Here is an 18,204-nt window from a genome sequence, read left to right on the forward strand (position 1 = left end):
CTACAACTAACCAAAAGTCGTAAAAGTCATTCAATAACAAGTGCAAATTCAAACAGTAAAGTGTCTGTGCTTGGTCAAGTTTGTCTACAGCCTCTAAAACAAGACAGATCCTTACTGTATATTAATACCAACCTACGTTAGCCCCATCCACGGCTCTCATCAGATTAGCTATTTAGTTGAGAGGCAGCTGCTTACTGTTCAGAGTACTGGGAATTCACATCTTCATGAGAAAAGGTGAACCAGTTTCCTCTCAAGTAATAAAACCAATTAGTAAAATAACATAAAAAGAATTATATTTCTAAAGAGCTAGTTTTGCCGAGGTAATAGGAAAAAATCTCTGCACGCCTCTAATCTGAAAGAGACGTACTGTGTATCATAATCTCTCTGACATTTACCTGTGGAATTCCACGAACCGTCAAGGTGTGTAGAGTGGGGAGCCTGCACACATGACACTTCAGGGATAATTCTATGTCATCAACAGTAATCAAAGTTCAATAACTGGAGGAGGCATGTGGGACAGGAAGCGTATGATACGATTGGGCAATCCCAGCTTGGTGACGACATCACAAGCTCTTGTGCCAAGAGTCTTCCTCACAGTCACTCTGCTGATCTGCTGCAGGCTCAGGGGGGTATCTGAGAAGAACAACAGGAAAGGACAGTTTATTACCAACCCGTTGAACTGGGCTATTCCTCTAATATTCAATGTTTTTTTTTTAAATATCACTTTAGCTAATCACTGTAACAATGACCTTTTTTTTTTAGAATAAATAACTTTTTTTCAGACTGTATTTGATGCAAATCTGTAGGCAACAGACTTACTTTCATAGAACTCTAGAACAAGGTAACAGGGAGACCCCGGGCGAGTGTAGTGGATGGGCTTTTTGTTCAAGTTATCTCTGGCGTACACATTCCCCCCGAACTCCACAAGCAGCTCGACGAGTTCGGCGTTGTTTACTTTAGCTGCATGGTGCAGTGCCGTCTCGTGGAGCTTGGCAGCATTGACGTTTGCCCCTAAGTTAAAGAGAACCAGAATTGCAAGCATACTAAATGTCACTCACAATTAGCGTGTGGCTGTGAAGTTTTTATACATATGGGATCTCAGAGAGATTTTTTTTTAAGGCGGAAATTTTACATTTTAGAGAAAACACACACACACTCACCTGCGCTGAGGAGAACTTTGGTGCAGTCGTAGTGTTGTCTGGCACAGGCTACATGGAGTGGTGTCCCATAGTGGCAGTCATGGGCCTCCATGAAAGCTCCTTGGTCAATCATGAGTCTAACGCATTCGGAACTACCTGCGGCAATTGACAAAAAAAAAAAAAGTACTTCTACTTCTTTTGTAACAAGAATTCAGAATTATTTATTCAACAAGACCTCCTGCATAATATCTTTCTTTATCAGTTTCTTTAAGATAAAGATAAAGCATCTTTATTGCATCTTCATTGTTCTTTCTGTTTTGTGTATTATCAATGAATTATGTTTTCAACAAGGTGACGCACCTCCCATGCATGCCTCGTGAAGAGGTGAGAAGGTAAAGAGTGGTGGGTTGACCGTGGCCCCATGCTCCAGCAACAGCCTGACACATTCAATGCTACCAGCAGCACAGGCATCACACAGTGGAGTACTGCCATCGATGTTACGAGCATCCACCTGTCGTGACACCAGGGCATAAATAAACCATCATACATTATTCGTGCGTGTAAAATCTTGGTTTGATTTGATTGGCCGTATTCTGGCGACACACTGACCTGTGCGCCAGCATTGAGTAGCAGACGAACACATTGGGTCTGTCCCTGTATACAGGCTTCATGTAGTGGGGTAATGGAGTCGACGGCAACAGTGTTAACGGCTGCACCTTCCTCAATCAGCTGCTGAAGCTGCTTGACTCTACCCTGTGCAGCAGCCTCATGCACCGCTGACCTGTCAGTCCAGAACCCAAGGCCATGGGCTGCAAAATAAAAGACATACTTGTCACACACTGTTGGTGCTTTAGGACCTGATGTGAATGTGTCGAATAATAATAATTTAAATTCTTGTGTTAACAGCAGATCTGCTACAAAAGGCAGCACCTGGAGGCACCAAGTATGTGGCTCCTCTGGGGCTCAAACCCAGGACCTCCTGCATGTAAGGCAGATGTGTAAACAAGCGTGATAACTGCAGAAACATTATGTCATAGTAACAAACGAATTACCCAAAACAATTCTATGTTATGATGACAAATGTAAACAAGCGTGATAACTGCAGAAACCTGTTGCTACACTTATGTCATAGTAACAAACTAATAACCCCAAACAATTCCATGTTATGATGACAAGTGCAACTGACATTTACAACAATTTCATTTAAAGAGGGAAGAAATGCATTAACAATGCTTTTCAGTGTAGATTATAATATTGGATATTTGGACTCCAAATGACCAAGTATAAAGTATACAGTTATACTAATTGCTAATAATAATTAAAAATATTTGAAATATTAAACTTGAATAAAAGACGTGCTATTGTATGGCATACTTGTGCCATATGCATTAGAACGACTGATAGTCAGAATGCGGATCAAGACTTTTCACTCTCCACTAACGAGCTTTTGTTTTGATGCAAACGCGAAAACTGCACTGTAAACATGCAGACAATGACCAAAATAAACAACGATGGTGAATTTTCAGGACGACAACATTTTACAGAAGCTTCTGATTCTTTCAATGCTATGTCAAGACAAGCTTAAGCTACTTACCGATTTCTCCAAACAGTGACGGTCTGGCCCGATTGATTTCCATTTCATGTTAGCCTTCAGTCGTCAAGTCAGGGCTCGGTTAGCTTCTATGCAGTTTCGTTTGCGTTTAAATAAACACACGGGATTGCAACGAAAGACAAAAACACGACATCGCTGTAAAAACACACTGAGTCCTTGCAGGAGCCAAGAAGCAAAATTCAATCCATTTGGAGATTCTCCAGACAACGTACAGGTTAATGTATAAAGAATTGGCAGTACAATACGCAGACGTAAGTAGACGTTTTCGCGCAGCAATAATACGTCAATGGGTCCGCCATCTTGGAAGAGTCATGTCGGCAGCGTGAAGTGGAAACGGACATTAATTTTCGCTCTTTATTTGTTTTGTTTTTGTGGTAAATAACACAGACGTTGACACGAAACTGATTAAAGTAAGATTATAAAAAACACTATTTGTTCTTTGTTCTATCTGGTCACATTCCAGCAGAATAAACAGGATTTGTTGTTGCAGCATCCTTTTCATAGTTATAATAGATTAACCTGTTGACTATTTATTTGTATTTTGTGTGAACATTTCTTTTGAAACAAATAAATGCACAGAATGAAATTATTAAAATAGTTAATTAAGGATATATATACACACAGTATGTCATTTGTTTACAATTTCTAGCACATTTTCTTCATATATCTCACAATTACGTGTTGGTAGGGATACAATTTTGCGCGTTTGCACAACCTTGGGTTGTTATGGGCAAAGAACGTAAGAAAAACTTAAAAGTGGAGGAGGGTAGGTCCAGGGCAGTAAAACAGGTCATTCCGCCCCTGCTTCGATCATTCTATTAGTCACCGACAATCTTCAGTCTTTTGGATTTAATTTATTTTTTTAAATTTAAATTCGCAATGCAGATTATGCTGAAAATTAAATTATATTGGCTTCTTGTCACTACATACTTTCTCTTGGATTAAGTATTTCACCGGGTGACACGTGACGTACTTATCGCGTTTAGGGGAAAATCATAGGTCTTCAATTGTCATTAATCATTAATTTTCTGTGGAAAGAAGGAACAGATAGTGTAGTTAAAAAAGCTCTGCCAGTGAGCAGCCACGACGTAGCTTGATGTTCCACAGCAGTTTGGTGTTGACTTTCAAGATGGAGGCTGTTCCCGCAATAGGTTTCTGTTTCTTTTTCAGAACGGTCTGGTCATGCGCTCCTGACACGTCGGTAAAAAAGGGTTATTGGGATTGAAGTGTTTTAATCACTGTGGGTAATAATCCAAAACGATTCAAGTGGATTTATTTGGCCATTTTATTTTTATTTTCCGTTTTGACGGTCGTTCGAACTTCGTTACTTCCTGGTTTCAGGCGACTTTCGAATCCGTAGCGAAAACTCAAGTGACCAGTTCTCTAAAAACTCAGTTTCTGCTACTTCTTCATGACATTTTATCCCAAAGCAAGTGTTTGTCTCTGACGATAATGGGAACGAAGAGGATTTCATAAGCGGCCAGCAATGGAAAGTGGGAATGTCGCTGCCCCGCGTCAAGGTGATGGGACATTCTGTCCTCTTAAATGTTTAACTTTTGTGAAAAATCGTTATTATACGTCTTAATTACAATCTGTCTTGAATGAGCTAGTTGTAATGGCAAGGACACGGGCATTGCCGTCCACGTCCGGGTTTTTAGAGCAGGCGAGCAATCACGGAGTAGTGAAACTTTTTGTCAGTGTGAAAGTGAAAATACTGCGCACACAGCGCTGTGTCGTCCATGTTAAACACTGCTCACTCGTATTTTTCTTTTTCTTTTTTTCTTTCTTTCTTTTTTTAGGTGTTTTGGTGCCTGTGTCAGATTCGTCTGACGTGTTTGAGAGCAGTATTTTGACTCATCTGCAAAGTGCGTACTTACACGACGAGTCTCGACAGTCTTTCAGATACAAGTCGGCAGTATTGATTAAGAACGCTGTGCTTGAAGAGAAGGTTTGTTTAATGTTTAATATTAACTGTAAATGTAAAAAATATAAACCTAAACGAGAGTAAAATATCACATTGACACTCTGAAAATAGACAATTATTCTTGTTGTTGAGTTTTTCTTGTGCCTTGATTTTTTTTTTTTATCTACAACATAGACCCGCTCTTAAATGCTCTTTCTTTCCTTGTCAGTATAATGCCTTTCGAGCAAAGAAGAAACGACAAGGATATTCAGATGAGGAATTAGAGGAAACCTATGGGTTTTTATGTTTTGACGACATCAACAAGGTAGAAAAAAATCAGAGTCATACATGGTCACATATCTGAACTTTTCCGTTATCCTTATATTGGTGTTTTGTCATGCTGAAAGGCTCGTGCATTGGGAGAAACTGGAGTCCTTACAGGGAACAGCAGTTGCACAACTCTGGGCGATCCTTCAAAGGGTTGGTTTTTACATTTTTACGCTTGTAATATGATAGACCGCTAGATATGATATAACTATTCATAATTCCAAATCATAAACGGATTAGAGTATAAATTAACGTAAGAGTAGTAGAGTAGTAATTACCTTGATAAACCTGATGTTTTTGTCCAGGTCCAGAGTCTGTTTTAGTCCAGTGCAGCTGCAGCTGTAGTTGGAGCTGAGGTGTCCCCCCTTACTGCAAGTTTTCACCTTTTGAAAGTGAAAACAAGTAAAAAGGTTTCTAAATGCATAAAAGTGAAAGTGAAGATGCTTTTTATCAAACAGAAACCACATTTCTACTGTTGAAAGTCAGGGTAAAACCTGCTGTATATTATAAGATAAAGTGTTGCAAAGAGATATTTGATGTTTTTATGAACAGTCTGAAAACTTTTGGACTAAGTTCTCACAAACTTACTCCACATTAGACGGTCATGGTAGATAATAATAGTATGATAATACTTTTGAAATGGTCTGACCTCAATTGCCTCACTCAGACAAAGATGTGTAAAATTCCATCAACCTGCCAAACAGGTCACAAACAATTTTATTGTTAATGTTGTTGTTGGGTATTTTAATCTTTTTTTGTGTGTTATTTTTATTTACATTTAAGCCCTGGTTTCATCTGTTGTATTACAAATATTGAAACAAATTATTTAATGTGTGGATTTAGGAAATATGCACAGAAAAATGTATAGTAAAGTTAGATTAAGGGCAAACAAGGGAGGGAGTTGAATTTAAATTCACTTTAAACACCAATTGCTGTCTCCATTAAATAACCCATAACATTTAATCCTTATAGAAGTTAAGTCTTAACCAGGAAAACGTTGTTCACAGCGCATAACTCACTGGTGTGACCTTAACAATGACACATTGCTTTGTGAAGGTGTGGCCTTGTTGCAGTTTTTTCAGTGTATAGGAAAGACTCAGCTGAGGATTTCGTGTTCACTTGTGTCAATTGTTCTGTTGCTCCTAAGGTGTTTACTTATCAATGTTCTCTGACTGCTTGGACCCGGATCATTGGTATCTTAGAAAATCTGGATACATTGCCATCATCAGGTTGACAAAGGTAGTACATAATTTAAGTTTTAATAATACACGTTTTTATATACATTAATCATTTTTTATTTTTTTTTTTCTTCCAGGGGAGACTTAAAAAGGTTTCTCAAAACTATACCCAGAATCTTACAAAACCTACTGTGGGATTCGATTGCCATGTGTCTAAAGAGTTAGTTTCAGTTTCTGCCAAGACAAGACCTTCTCTTGCTTTTGACACTAGCACTCAGGTAAGACGATACACGTGCAGCCGTGACACAAAAATGCTGTTGTGTCACATTAGTGCCAAATAATAATTGTATGTGTTGTTAAACTGAAAATAGACAACGTTTGTCAGTACATATGAATAGTACATACAATATGAAAAACTGCATATGGTCTTCATCAGCAAAAAATGCCTCTAGTTGTTAAATTTCACGAACAGTAATTTGTGTAGTATAAAGTGGGAAACGCTTATTGGAAATAATTAATCTGAACATATACGAACAGCAGAAACATCCACATAATATTGTAAGTAATATTGTCTTTTGCAGTATTACATCTATGAGCTCGTAGGTGATGGAAGCTTGGAAACGGCTCAGTCCCCCAGTGCTGTCTGTCCATTTGCGTTTGTCTCATTTTCATACATGGACTCAAAAGACACACAAGAAGCACCACCAAATGAGGGGTACGGTAACCTGATAGACCCCATGTTCTGTGATTATTGTTTTTCCCTTGCGTAATTGCTTTACTACTTGTGATACCAATGTATGATCATTCTTTCCTCTCTTTTTCTTAGTTGCGGGAATAAATCAGGTAAGTGAATAGCTATTACAATCAACATTTTAAGTCTTTTGAATGAACACTTGTGTAAATTGCGCCGTGCTTCAATAACAATATTTCACTTTCTCTCAGTTACTGATGCAGAACTTTGTTTCTTTGTTTTGTTTCTTTACCAGGTTTTTGTTATCAGTCTTGGACGGGTCAGCTTCAAATTGGCCCCCAGGTCTATGCTGTTGGCCTTAAATCTGTAGGAGGAGCCTTGATTCCCACAAAACTGTGAGTAAACTGTGCATATTTAACTGAATGTTATGTTTTCTTCTACATTACCATCACCATCAGTTCCGGGACTTTCTGTATTTGTTTTTAAGGCCGCCAGTCATCAAACTCGACAAGGCCATTTCCATATTGGATCTCATACCATTGTTGCCAAAGGCTGCCTTTTTAACCGGTTTTTCTAGTGAAGGTGAGGTTTTCATATTTAAAAAAAAAAAAGGGACATTTCAAAGAGATGGTGTTTGATAAAATACTCGAGCTATTGTATAATCAGTAACGTGATATTTTGTTACTGTCCTACAGTCTGCCTGGGCGGCCTTTATCTAAGTGTGTATGAGCTGGTTCTTCTTGAGGCAGAAAAAGCTGAATCATTCTCCCGATTTTTACAAGAACTCAAGAAAATACATCTCGTGAGTTTCAATTGATTTACTTAACAGTATTGTTATTAATTATCTAAATAATAATTTATTTAGAGAAACCTCTCTGTATACCCTTCTGCTCCAAGAGTCAATTGTGTGTTTTTTTTTTATTTATTTCAAGGGCTAAAACTAAAAGACATGTAACCGTATAGGTGTAAAGGTCTCGAATTAGACATTTTTCCTTGATGGATTACCAACAATTTTGCAAACACACTTTTGTGCAGGCTCTTCCTGTTCCGCTAATCGATGGTGGATTTCTTATCCTGTTGCACTCTTCAAATTTCCACACATATGAGGGTAAGATATGATATGACGAGTAATTGTGGTTTGTATAAAATTGATGAAGGGTTATAGTAACCTCAGCTGTATGTCTTGTCTATTAAATGCCAGACACAGGCTCAGATGCGAGTGAGTTCTTACAAGCCATGTTTGTGTTCCCGGACTCAAGGACTATAGACACAGGTAATCATGGTTGTCAAGTTTGTCAAATCTCTTAAAAACCCATCACTTGCTTACTTGGTGGTAATTGCATTTGGTTCATTAGAAGTAAAAGATTCATTTTTACTAATATAATCTCTGTTCAACCTAGGTACAAAATCTGGACCCAGAAAGGCAGCCGTCTCCTCCGAAATCCTTCAGGCTCTGCCAATGCTACATTACGCGGAGGGTGAAGTAGAGAAAACAAACATGGACTCAAGTGAAGAGCTGAATGAAGTCTTGATGAAGCATATGCAAGATTATGCTCTGCAAACGCGTGCAGGGACGCAGTCGAGTTCTTCAAGAGAAGATGGCGTCTATCCTGGCCGGTACAATGAGTTGCCTAATCACAAACTCCCGTGCTCATCACCCGAGTGGACTAACAAGGCATGGCAAAGCTTGAAGTCTTACTTGAGCAAACCAGTCTCATTTGAACTGCCCCTCTCCAAGGCTTCCGAAATCCTGGCAGATGAGCAAGACGTGCAAGAGGAAGACCTTGTTGATGTTAACGTTTCATCATCTCTTGAGGAGGCATCGGACAGTCGAGGAGAACAGTTGACAACTGCAAAAGAGTCTGTCACTGTTCTGCCATCTGTAGACAGTGTGACGACCAACGCTGGTGTGCATGAACAATTATTACCGCTGCTTGTCGACTCAGACTGTACAAACTTATATACAAACTCTGAGCAGACTGATGACACGGGGGCAGAAATTCCTCTGATTCCCACTGCATCAGATGATCTTTCAGCAGAGCTTATTGTCAGGATCACTTCAGCCGAGGAAACTGTCCCAGACGGGAGTTCGAACTCTATAACGGTACCAAAAGATGATGACTTTCCGACTTCAGAATTTCCACAGACTAAACTACAAACAGCAGAAGTGAATCATCTGCAGACTGTTGAGAGGAACGGTACAGATACCCCTGATGTCAACAATGTCACGGATGCAAAACTAAGTGAACTATGTGGGGGGCATTCTAATGAAAGGAAAAACGCAACGGATACTAGTAAAGATAAAGTCTACGTGAGTTGTAACGGTGAGCAGGCAGAAAAATCACCAGGACACTTGAAGCCAAACAGTCCTTCAAGCACAACTTGGAGGAAATTTAGAAAGCGTAAATCCATGTTTGAAAAGCTGGCATCGAAGAGAAAGAAAATGTCTGCATCTGTTGATGTGACAGCGGCAGGGAATAAACAGACAGATTCTGGAATACACAACTTGGGACATGAAACACTGTTTCTTAGAAAGAGAAGTGAGTGCGGGGATTTGAAGCCTATAGTAAGTGAATGTGGACGAATCTTGGTTCCACATGGCTCAGCAGTAGATGTTGCTGATCAGATATTGTGTTTAAAATATCAGCCTGAAAGTAAATGTATCCCTGAGGAAACCGTGGTTGAAACCGCAACTCTTGGCGTTGTCAGATTACAGCAAGAATCTTCCGCTGTTGCAACAGCTAATGGAACGGAGTCTGCATCATCTAAAAATGAAGTTTGTCCTCCAGCAGATGGAGCTGGTCCTTTAAACAAGGAGAATAAAGTGGTGACACAACCAGACATTGGGTCATCGATTTTCAATTCAGAACATGAAGAGTCTTCGACAAAACTTGTCAAGGATGAGGTCAAAGAAAAAGACACTGGTGTTTTGTCCAAAAGGAGAGTTGCCATTAATGGCAACATATTATTAGATAAACTAAAGGCAGTTCTGTCAGAGGGAAGGAGAAGAAACAATGCGAAAGCAAAAGCATCAGCCGACACTGAAAACAACACTCAGCCCTGTCTGAAGAAAAGTAGAGCGGACGGCAAAACGGAGACTCCAGGGGGTAATAACTCTACAATGGAACAGGACAGAGTTATTCATTCAGTTGACCCTCTTTTTGCTCATGCCCTTGGCCTGACACCTACAGAGAAGCCTGACAATGGACAGATGCTTGAGGGTCAAGATTGTCAACAAAGTAGAGGTTCCCCAGGACTTAAAGCGAAAACCATTGCAAACAAACATCTGGAAATTCTACTGAAACCACAGCGGGATCTACACAAACGAACTAAGATAAAAACACGGAGAAAGCTTCGAAGACTCTCAGCAGAATGTCTTAAAAAGACATGTAAGTTCTGTTTTATAACGGTAGCGTCTCATTGATTTTGGACTATGCAATCTGCTGCAGAAGAGCTCTCAATCAATTAAAATGTAATCAAATTTTAATATCCTAAATTTGATCATGAATAATCATGACAAAACCGTCCTTAGAAAATGTCGTCTATATATTGCTAGAACAACATATGGAAACTTCTGATAAATTTAACAAATTAATTAACGCGGTTTGCACATTAATTTCGACAGCCCAATTAATTAGTATTAATACCTTCTTTTCTAACATTCTTCCTACTGTGTTGTCCAAGAAATACAACAGTTTTAACTTGGCTTCTCCCTTTTATTGCATTCTATTGTCTTCAAACTTTAAATGTCTTTTACTGTAAGTATCAGAATAGTTTTAATTGTTTAATAGTCTTGACAGTGATACATACCGTCTCCTCTTCTCTGTTGTGTCTTCACAGGGTGGTTGCATGTTAAAACTCCAGCAGGATTTCAAAGCAAAAACTGTAGCCAGGAGGACAGTGTTGGAGATACGTCTGTTGTGAAGACTGTTGATGGAGAGAACAACAAAGCTCGCTCACCCGCTCATGCCTTAAACCTACTTGCTGACTTAGCACTCAGTGCCGGCAGTGACCCGATTTACCCGTCACCAAGACCTGGAGCGAAATCTGTTAAAAGCTACCATCATTCAAAAGATGTTAGCATGGATCAACACAGTTCGGTTCTTCATGCTCTGCTCAGAGTACCTGCGAAAGCTATTCCGATTCCTGACTCTTCAAGCCATGTGTTGGAAAATACGGAATGCGTCGCTATACTAGCGAGAGAACACAATTACTCATCACCGCAGTGTTCCGCTCTGCTAACTGAGTCGCCTTTCCAGGTTTCCCCTTTATCTGGATCAACCAGTCTGATGCACCGTCATCAGCAGTTGCATAGCAACAAACATGAGAAACTAAACTCCTCTGTCGGTCAAGAAGATAGGCATCAACACGACTACTGTTATAATTCCCCCGAAAAACCCAAGTTCAGGATCTTTCGCAGTTTTGCCAAAAAGGGTGAAACTGTTCAAGTGACAAGAGAGTGGAAAAACTATTACAACTTCAAGGGAGACTGGCAGCTGTCCAGTGACGCTAAGAGTAAATCTATCATGAGAGGTTTACATGGGTATGTGTATTGTCTTGACTGAGTTGTATTCACTAAATAACCGTATGTGAACATAGCGCCATGTTTTGTGTAAAGATTTTGGATTGTTCATCATCAATGACATTTTTAATTGTATTCTTTTTGTTTGCCTCGTATCTTCTATAGCCCCTGCCACTTCTCCTTCAAGGATGCCGTCAAGGATGTAAGACTCATTGTCAACATGTGGATTGGTCTGTTTTACAGTCGCTCAATGCCCAGAATCTTTCATATGGACTGTGACATCGCAAACCAAACCCCAGGAGAGGGGGCTTTGGAAATGTCCAATGAAATTCTTCCAGGACCAGATAAGTCTGAACTTCAGACCAATGCGTTTGATGCTTCACTAAAGTCACCGGACCTGGGGTCAGAGACAGGAAAGAACCTGATTTCAAAAGCATCGTACCCTGACACAAAAGATCAGTCAGGCTTGGACCAGAGGTCTGAGGTCCTGGACCTATCGCAGAAGGACTGCAGCAGATTTATGAAAACTCCAGATCCTGTGATAGAGGAAGAAAACCTCACTGCATCTGCCGAAACAAATGTAAGTGAACAACTGCACGCATTCACCACTAGGGTTAGTAGAGGCTAGTAAACTGAAGAAATCCCGTGAATACGAAATTGTTCAAAGACTATTTGTTTGTTACTTTTATTGTAAAACAGGAATAGTATTGAAAATAATTTTAAAGGCCAATTAGTGTATTTGCAGAGACAACCAACAGCTCGGGAAGTTTATGCGATGAGAACAGTAAACATTTTTCCAGATGAATACTGTGATCTTAATTGTGTATAGTAATTATGCTGTATTAACACTTTTCTTAATATCCATCAAAGGCAAACTCCACAGACAACATAAATGAGATGAATAATATCAAAAGCTGCTGCGAGGAAACAGAAACAGAAACCTCCACGCCTTCACAAAATCCTGCGTCTTTGGAGCTCAGTGGTTTGTCGTCCCTTGAAGGATCCTTTGTTCCGACAGAAAAGTTTCCCATTCCCTCAGGAACAGGCCACGTAGAAGGTGAATGTAACAAAGAGACATGTGACGTTGGAAATTCCCCAACTATGAGCTTGGTCCGGGAACCTCAAAAGCGATCATCTGCTTTCCCGAAAGACATCGAGTTCAACGTAGTCGCTGTAGAAACGGACCCTACGGTTGGACTGACGGATGAAATTCAACAGAAAGATGAGAAGAATTTTGCACTTCAAAAAACGATCTCAGAACCTTCTCCGGAAGAGATTATGTCATATGATTGTTTTACTCACGGGGATGATAACTGCAAAGATGTTGAAAATGAAAAGAGTGAGCAACAGGAAGCTGCTTTGGTCCCACCAGAGAAAATCAGTGAGGATAAGGGTGTTTGTTCAGAATATGCACCTGAACAGGGAGAGGGTGGAGACCTGAAAGAGGACAAGCGTGATGAAAACCAGGGTTTAATTTCAGTGAAGGAAATGGAGAATAATGAACCCCTTCCTGAAGCAGTCAATGAAGAGTCCTCTGGAGTTGTGATTCCCAAAAAGGGTGCGTACAAGAATTCACCTTTGAGAGATAATAAAGATTCAAACTTGGGAGATACTACAGCGATAGATGAATGTGCCATTTCTAAAGAGTTACGCCCGGAAGCCGAAGCTCACAATCCATTAGAAGGGACTAGTGTCTCTACTACTACTAAGATAGATGACAGATCGGAACAGGAAACTACTACCCACGTTCAGTGTGATTCACCACGAGCTGCAAATACGTGTGTAGACCCATTGGTGCAAGATGTCCCAGAGATGGTTTCAAATGTGAACGAAACGAATGAAGCATTAAGAAAAGGTCCTTGTCCCGATGAGGACGCAATTCCATTTCCTGGAACACCCGTCGCATGCCTTCAAGAAAAAATCCAAGGTGCACGTGAGATACGTGGCATAAGGGGAGAACATTGTGGAGGTCAAATACCATTCACCAAATTAGAAGAAGTTAGCCCACTAGCCATCTTTGGAAATGAGTTAGATGATAGATGCCCTACTCCAACGTTGGATGAGCCATCTGAGTCCGTACCTGTTTCGGTGTCTGACAACTGTACCACAACAAACGTAGGAAAACCTCCCACGCATCTTGGCTCTAGCTTGACAGCTACAAAGGATTCAGAGCCGGATAAGCCTAAGCTTTGTCCGAAGTCAGGAGAACATCTCAACGACAGGTCTGCCCTTGATCTTAAAGAAAGAACTCTACGAGTTTTACAATGTTTAGAGAAGTTCTTGCCGAAGTCAAATTATATCAACAGCTCCCAACAGACTAAAACAGCTGATAGCAAAGGCTGTCTGGATCAAAATCCTTACCTCAAGTTCAAACCAACAGGTATTAAACAGAAGAGCATACAAAACCAAAAATTGAAGTCTTTTAAAGGTGTGGCGCCGGCCTCTGCCTCACACAAAGTACCAGATCAAAACCAAAAATTGAAGTCTTTTAAAGCTGCGGCGCCGGCCTCTGCCTCACACAAAAAGCACAAAGTACCAGACGATCACTTTCACACTTTGCCTTTCAGAGGTAAATTAGAGGAAGCCAAGTTTCACACTGGCAAATCCGACGTATCACTGCAAACAGACGGATCTAGGATTGATGAAGAACCTGCTCCTCACAGTGTTGAGCCGTCATCAAGTCCCGATGATGGAGAGATTCAACAGTTTTCTAATAATAAAGCCACAAATCTCTCCTGCCCTAGAGCCACTACCATGTCTTCAGGAGAGACGGAACGTGGTTTAGGACAAATTGGAGCTAGTGGTCATGATGAGCTAGAGTCTTATGTTAATCAGCTGCTGAATATTAATGACTGTAATTCTCACTTGGATGACACTAGGTTTGCACTTAAGGATCATTTGTATCAGTGTCCAGAAAGGAACACACCTGGAAAGACACCTAAAGAAAATGCAGAAAGCAATCAGAGAAATTGCTCCGAAGCATTAATTGCATTTGAAAACATTGACGACATCATATTGGCCGAAGCCCTCACTGAGGAACCTCAAACTTCACTTGTTTGTACCGTGTTTAATACTGGGAGGAGGATACCCTGTTCTTTTCTAGAGCATGTTTCTCAGAGATGTATACCAAGTAACCCCACACAGGCCTCAATGGAGCAGGAGTCCCTCATCTTCTCGGAAGAAATGAAGCAGCTTTTTAAAAGGTTCACAAGAGGAGCCTCCAGCCACGAGGGAACGCAGACCATGGGTTTGTCTTGTACTGGTCCGATGACTGTCAACTTCTCCAGTCTAGAAGAGCGGGATGATTCACTGGAACCCTTGGATGCACCGTCGCTCGCTGGAACAAAAATCAAGGTGGACACGTCAGATAGGGAGGACGGCTTGGCTTCTACCAGGAGAGAAAATGCTTGTTCCCAAAAGACATCCTGTGGACAAGAAAGTTCCAACGCGTGCGATATAGTGTCTGATGTGACTGCCAAATATGCCAAGTTGTACAAAGATAGGATGGATGAAGCGTGTCATCCCACAAAATCCCAGGCTACGCCCGAGCACTTGGGCAGCAGTCCCGATAGGACGGAAGCAAGTGGTGCCGTGGATGTCTGCGATCAAATAAAACAAGACATGGAGAAAATGTTTCAGACTCGTTTGAACTCGATTGTGAGGAAATCCTGTAAAACCAAGTACAGGTTCTACATACTGGTGACGTCTGATGATGACATCTTTGAGGAAACAAAGGTGAGATCCGGCATGTTCCTACTGTAATCAGATCTGAAACTGTCAGGGGTGAATGGTATTTGCAAACAAGAGAGTTTAAGTCAGCAATGTCAGTGCTTGTGAAGATGAGTTATTTTTCTTGCCTTATTATTTCCTAAAGACACAACTCGAGGCGGTGGGTCATACAGCTGTACAGCCATCTGAGTTCTTCCTTCACCAGAATAGTTCCTCCCCCTTACTCATCATCCTCAGAAATGAAGACATTGCAGATCACATTTCCAAGGTAAAAGTTCGTCCATACAAGAACAGTCCTCCATGTGTTAGATGTTGATTACCAACACAACTCTGCCCTATTCCTTCTAAGGTTCCTCATTTACTTGAGTTGAAGAAGACATCATGTGTGCAGTTCGCCGGAATCGATGAACCAGACGATGTTGTCAATCTCACCCATCAGGAACTCTTTACTCGTGGTGGTTTTGTAATGTTCGATCGAGCAGCGCTGGAGAACCTCACTCTGTGTATGTGCACCTCCCACTGTACAGTAACGTTCTGAGCATCTTGGGGTTTTTCTTTCCGTGCTTCTTGTTGAACTTATCTATGCATGTTTCTATAGGCAACATGAAAAAGTGCTCAGAAATCCTACATGATCTACGCAAAACAGGGAAGTGGAAATGGATATATCATTACAGAGACAGTCGACGGCTGAAAGAAAATGCCAGGTAAGGACAAGCAACTGTTCTAAGATTCTGCATTGAAGGATTTTTAAACACAAAAAAAAGCAACGTTGACTGTTATATATATTCTAAACATCACGATATTCTTCATACTGCAGGATGAGTGCAGAGGCAAAGCAGAAGAAGAGCTTTTTAAACGTTTGCGAAGACGAGGGGATCCTGGAGGTTTTACCATACCATGATTGTGACGTCACATCAAGAGATCAGTCCGACTACCTCACATGTTTGGTCCGCTTACAGGTCCATAACATTTCTGCGCGCTACCCTGTTTTTATAAGTGGTGAGCACCAAAATACTCTTTAACCTCATGTTTATAGCATTTGTGCATATCTTATCAAATGGAAGAGCCGTGCCCTACTTCGAGAAGAAAAATTACACGGTTCATTTGATCTCCTGTTTTTTTGGAACGGAATACCGTGATAGTTTTTTTACGTTGTGTCAAGGCTAATCTGAATTTGTAAAATAACACATTTTTGTTCTTTCAGATGCAACCACAGACGGAGCGTTTGGGAGAAATGGAATTTTTACGTTGACTGTCGATTATTTCCTGACAAACTTTTCAAGTGAAACATTTTATTCTGACCTGGAAAAATCGAAAAGATAACAGAGGACCTAATAAAAGCATTGCTTGCAAAATGGAACACGTGCTACAAATTGTTTGTACAATTAGTTTTTTCAGTTGTATTTGGTAACTTGTTTTGTTTATATATACAGTAGATACATGTACATACCTATATACACAGTATAGCTGTGTAGCAATATGTGTCTGTGTGTGTGTGAGAGAGAGACTCTATCTCTTTGAACCCTATGATGCAATAATAAGTGTTGTGCAATCAGTTGAAGAGTTTTTGTTCTCTTTCTTTGTATGATATGTTTACACTACGACAAGCAAGTACAGTTTTTGCAACATGTTAACTTACCTCCTTAAGTATCGATATAAAAACAGACCGCTATTTATTCAATCATCAAGAGTTCAATTTCAGTTTACTTCCTTAAATTTTACAGTGCACAAAAGAAAATCTGTAAAATGAATGTATATCTGTTCACCTAAAAAAACGAATAGCTTTAGTCTGGTGCTAAAAATAACATATTGCATGCACATAATGCTGATGATTACCTCCTTATGTAACTCCTTTGCTTTTGACTTTACAGCAACTTTATTGCGAATGTTCAGAATTATAAAAAATTGATTACCCCCAAATTTTATTCTTTTCCTCCCATCTCTATGCTTCACTTTGGGGAAAGGGTTCTTTGGGTTATATGCTTCTTCTCCTCCTTTCTTCCCTGATCAAATGTTTTTCTACCTCTGTCAGTTTTGTTTCACACCACATAAATATCTTTGATTTAAAGTTTTGAAGCACAGCCCTGTTAACAGATATCATTGGTTTGTGTCAGGGCTTAACACAACGACCATTCTCTTGACCTTAGTAGTGTTTCGTGTTTACTTTATTCGTTTTTTGTGTTATTTTGTGTATAAATAAATGGTACATTTTCTAAATAAAGCTTAGACAATCTGAAAGGTTCTGTTAAAATCCCTTGATCTGTAGGAAGTCACTGTGATAATATGCGTAGATATAAAGTATTTTTGGTCCTGAACTGTCCTTTGCAGATATACAGTACAATTGAAAACGTTTCAATTGCTATGTTTATCCAGGAGAGGGCCTCCTAGAAATAAAAGTGTCTTGCATCTTTGTCAGGATTGTGGCAACAGACATTTTCCCCAAATGCTGTATCCTAACTTGTTTTGTGTAGGCCTGGATGCTGTCAAATTACAAATCAAATACAGCTTGACCTTGATTTTTATTTCCATGCCTACCTCAGAACAAATAAAAAGGTCAATAAGACATTTTTATTACAGAAATATGCAGATGAAGGAAATGTTTGTATGTCTATATGTATGTATATACATGTGATGTTCAGTTTTCAGAAATTTGAGAAGTAACGAAAAATGTGTTCAATCTGGGGAGAAGAAAAACATGGGGCAAAAAAGTCCAGAACTTTAATTTTAATCTAATAATAAGTAATTTTGATTTGAGTATTCTGAAAAGTCAGATTTGCATCCATGCATTCTGAAAATCATTCCAAATTCCAGGATGAAAGACAGTAATGTGTAAAACTGATTTTAATCATTAAATTACTTGTAATTATAGATTACAAATGCCTGTCAGAATTTAAATAAATTTTACCATAAAGAAATGTTACTATATTTTTCTCTATTGGGTCATTCTTTTCAAAATAATGACTATTTTTAACAGTATAGAAACTCTACGTTTATATTTTGTCTCTTATAGATGAAAGCCCGACTTTAATCACACAAAATCTGAAAAATAATCATTTTGACTTTATTTTAGAAGATTTAGAATTAAAATGTGAAGGACATAATT

General features: G+C 39.7%; 2 protein-coding genes across 6 annotated transcripts; one reads left to right on the forward strand and one right to left on the reverse strand.

The window, feature by feature from the left end:
- Positions 1–365: 365 nt before the first annotated feature.
- LOC103380550 (ankyrin repeat and SOCS box protein 13-like) lies at positions 366–6,128 on the reverse strand. 4 transcript variants are annotated; one of them, XM_025056553.1, is made up of 7 exons: positions 5,260–6,128; positions 2,070–2,118; positions 1,749–1,948; positions 1,500–1,650; positions 1,161–1,295; positions 820–1,011; positions 366–633 (listed from the first exon to the last, which is right to left on the reverse strand). In XM_025056553.1, exons 1-7 carry the CDS (start codon positions 5,446–5,448, stop codon positions 485–487), a joined length of 1,065 nt encoding a protein of 354 aa, XP_024912321.1. In that variant the 5' UTR covers positions 5,449–6,128; the 3' UTR covers positions 366–484. The 4 variants fall into 4 exon arrangements, with proteins under 4 accessions (XP_024912321.1, XP_024912322.1, XP_024912323.1 ...); XM_025056554.1 differs by lacking the exon at positions 5,260–6,128 and adding an exon at positions 2,734–3,172; XM_025056555.1 differs by lacking the exon at positions 5,260–6,128 and adding an exon at positions 2,222–2,351 and having other exon boundaries at positions 2,070–2,137.
- tasor2 (transcription activation suppressor family member 2) lies at positions 3,600–18,021 on the forward strand. Of its 2 annotated transcripts, none has more exons than XM_008312570.3 (23): positions 3,600–4,271; positions 4,551–4,699; positions 4,884–4,979; positions 5,062–5,134; positions 6,129–6,220; positions 6,297–6,437; positions 6,741–6,874; positions 6,986–7,002; positions 7,146–7,245; positions 7,338–7,432; positions 7,546–7,652; positions 7,886–7,958; positions 8,052–8,123; positions 8,251–10,239; positions 10,691–11,393; positions 11,538–11,952; positions 12,243–13,800; positions 13,867–15,107; positions 15,247–15,369; positions 15,451–15,604; positions 15,700–15,805; positions 15,919–16,100; positions 16,306–18,021. In XM_008312570.3, the coding sequence occupies exons 1-23, from the start codon at positions 4,238–4,240 to the stop codon at positions 16,422–16,424; spliced, it is 7,773 nt and encodes a 2,590-aa protein (XP_008310792.1). In that variant the 5' UTR covers positions 3,600–4,237; the 3' UTR covers positions 16,425–18,021. The 2 variants fall into 2 exon arrangements, with proteins under 2 accessions (XP_008310792.1, XP_024912301.1); XM_025056533.1 differs by having other exon boundaries at positions 3,603–4,271; positions 12,243–13,838; positions 13,914–15,107.
- The last annotated feature ends 183 nt before the right edge of the window (positions 18,022–18,204 follow it).

This window comes from Cynoglossus semilaevis, chromosome 6, assembly GCF_000523025.1.
Source record: "Cynoglossus semilaevis isolate Cse_v1.0 chromosome 6, Cse_v1.0, whole genome shotgun sequence".
Lineage (NCBI taxonomy): Eukaryota > Metazoa > Chordata > Actinopteri > Pleuronectiformes > Cynoglossidae > Cynoglossus > Cynoglossus semilaevis.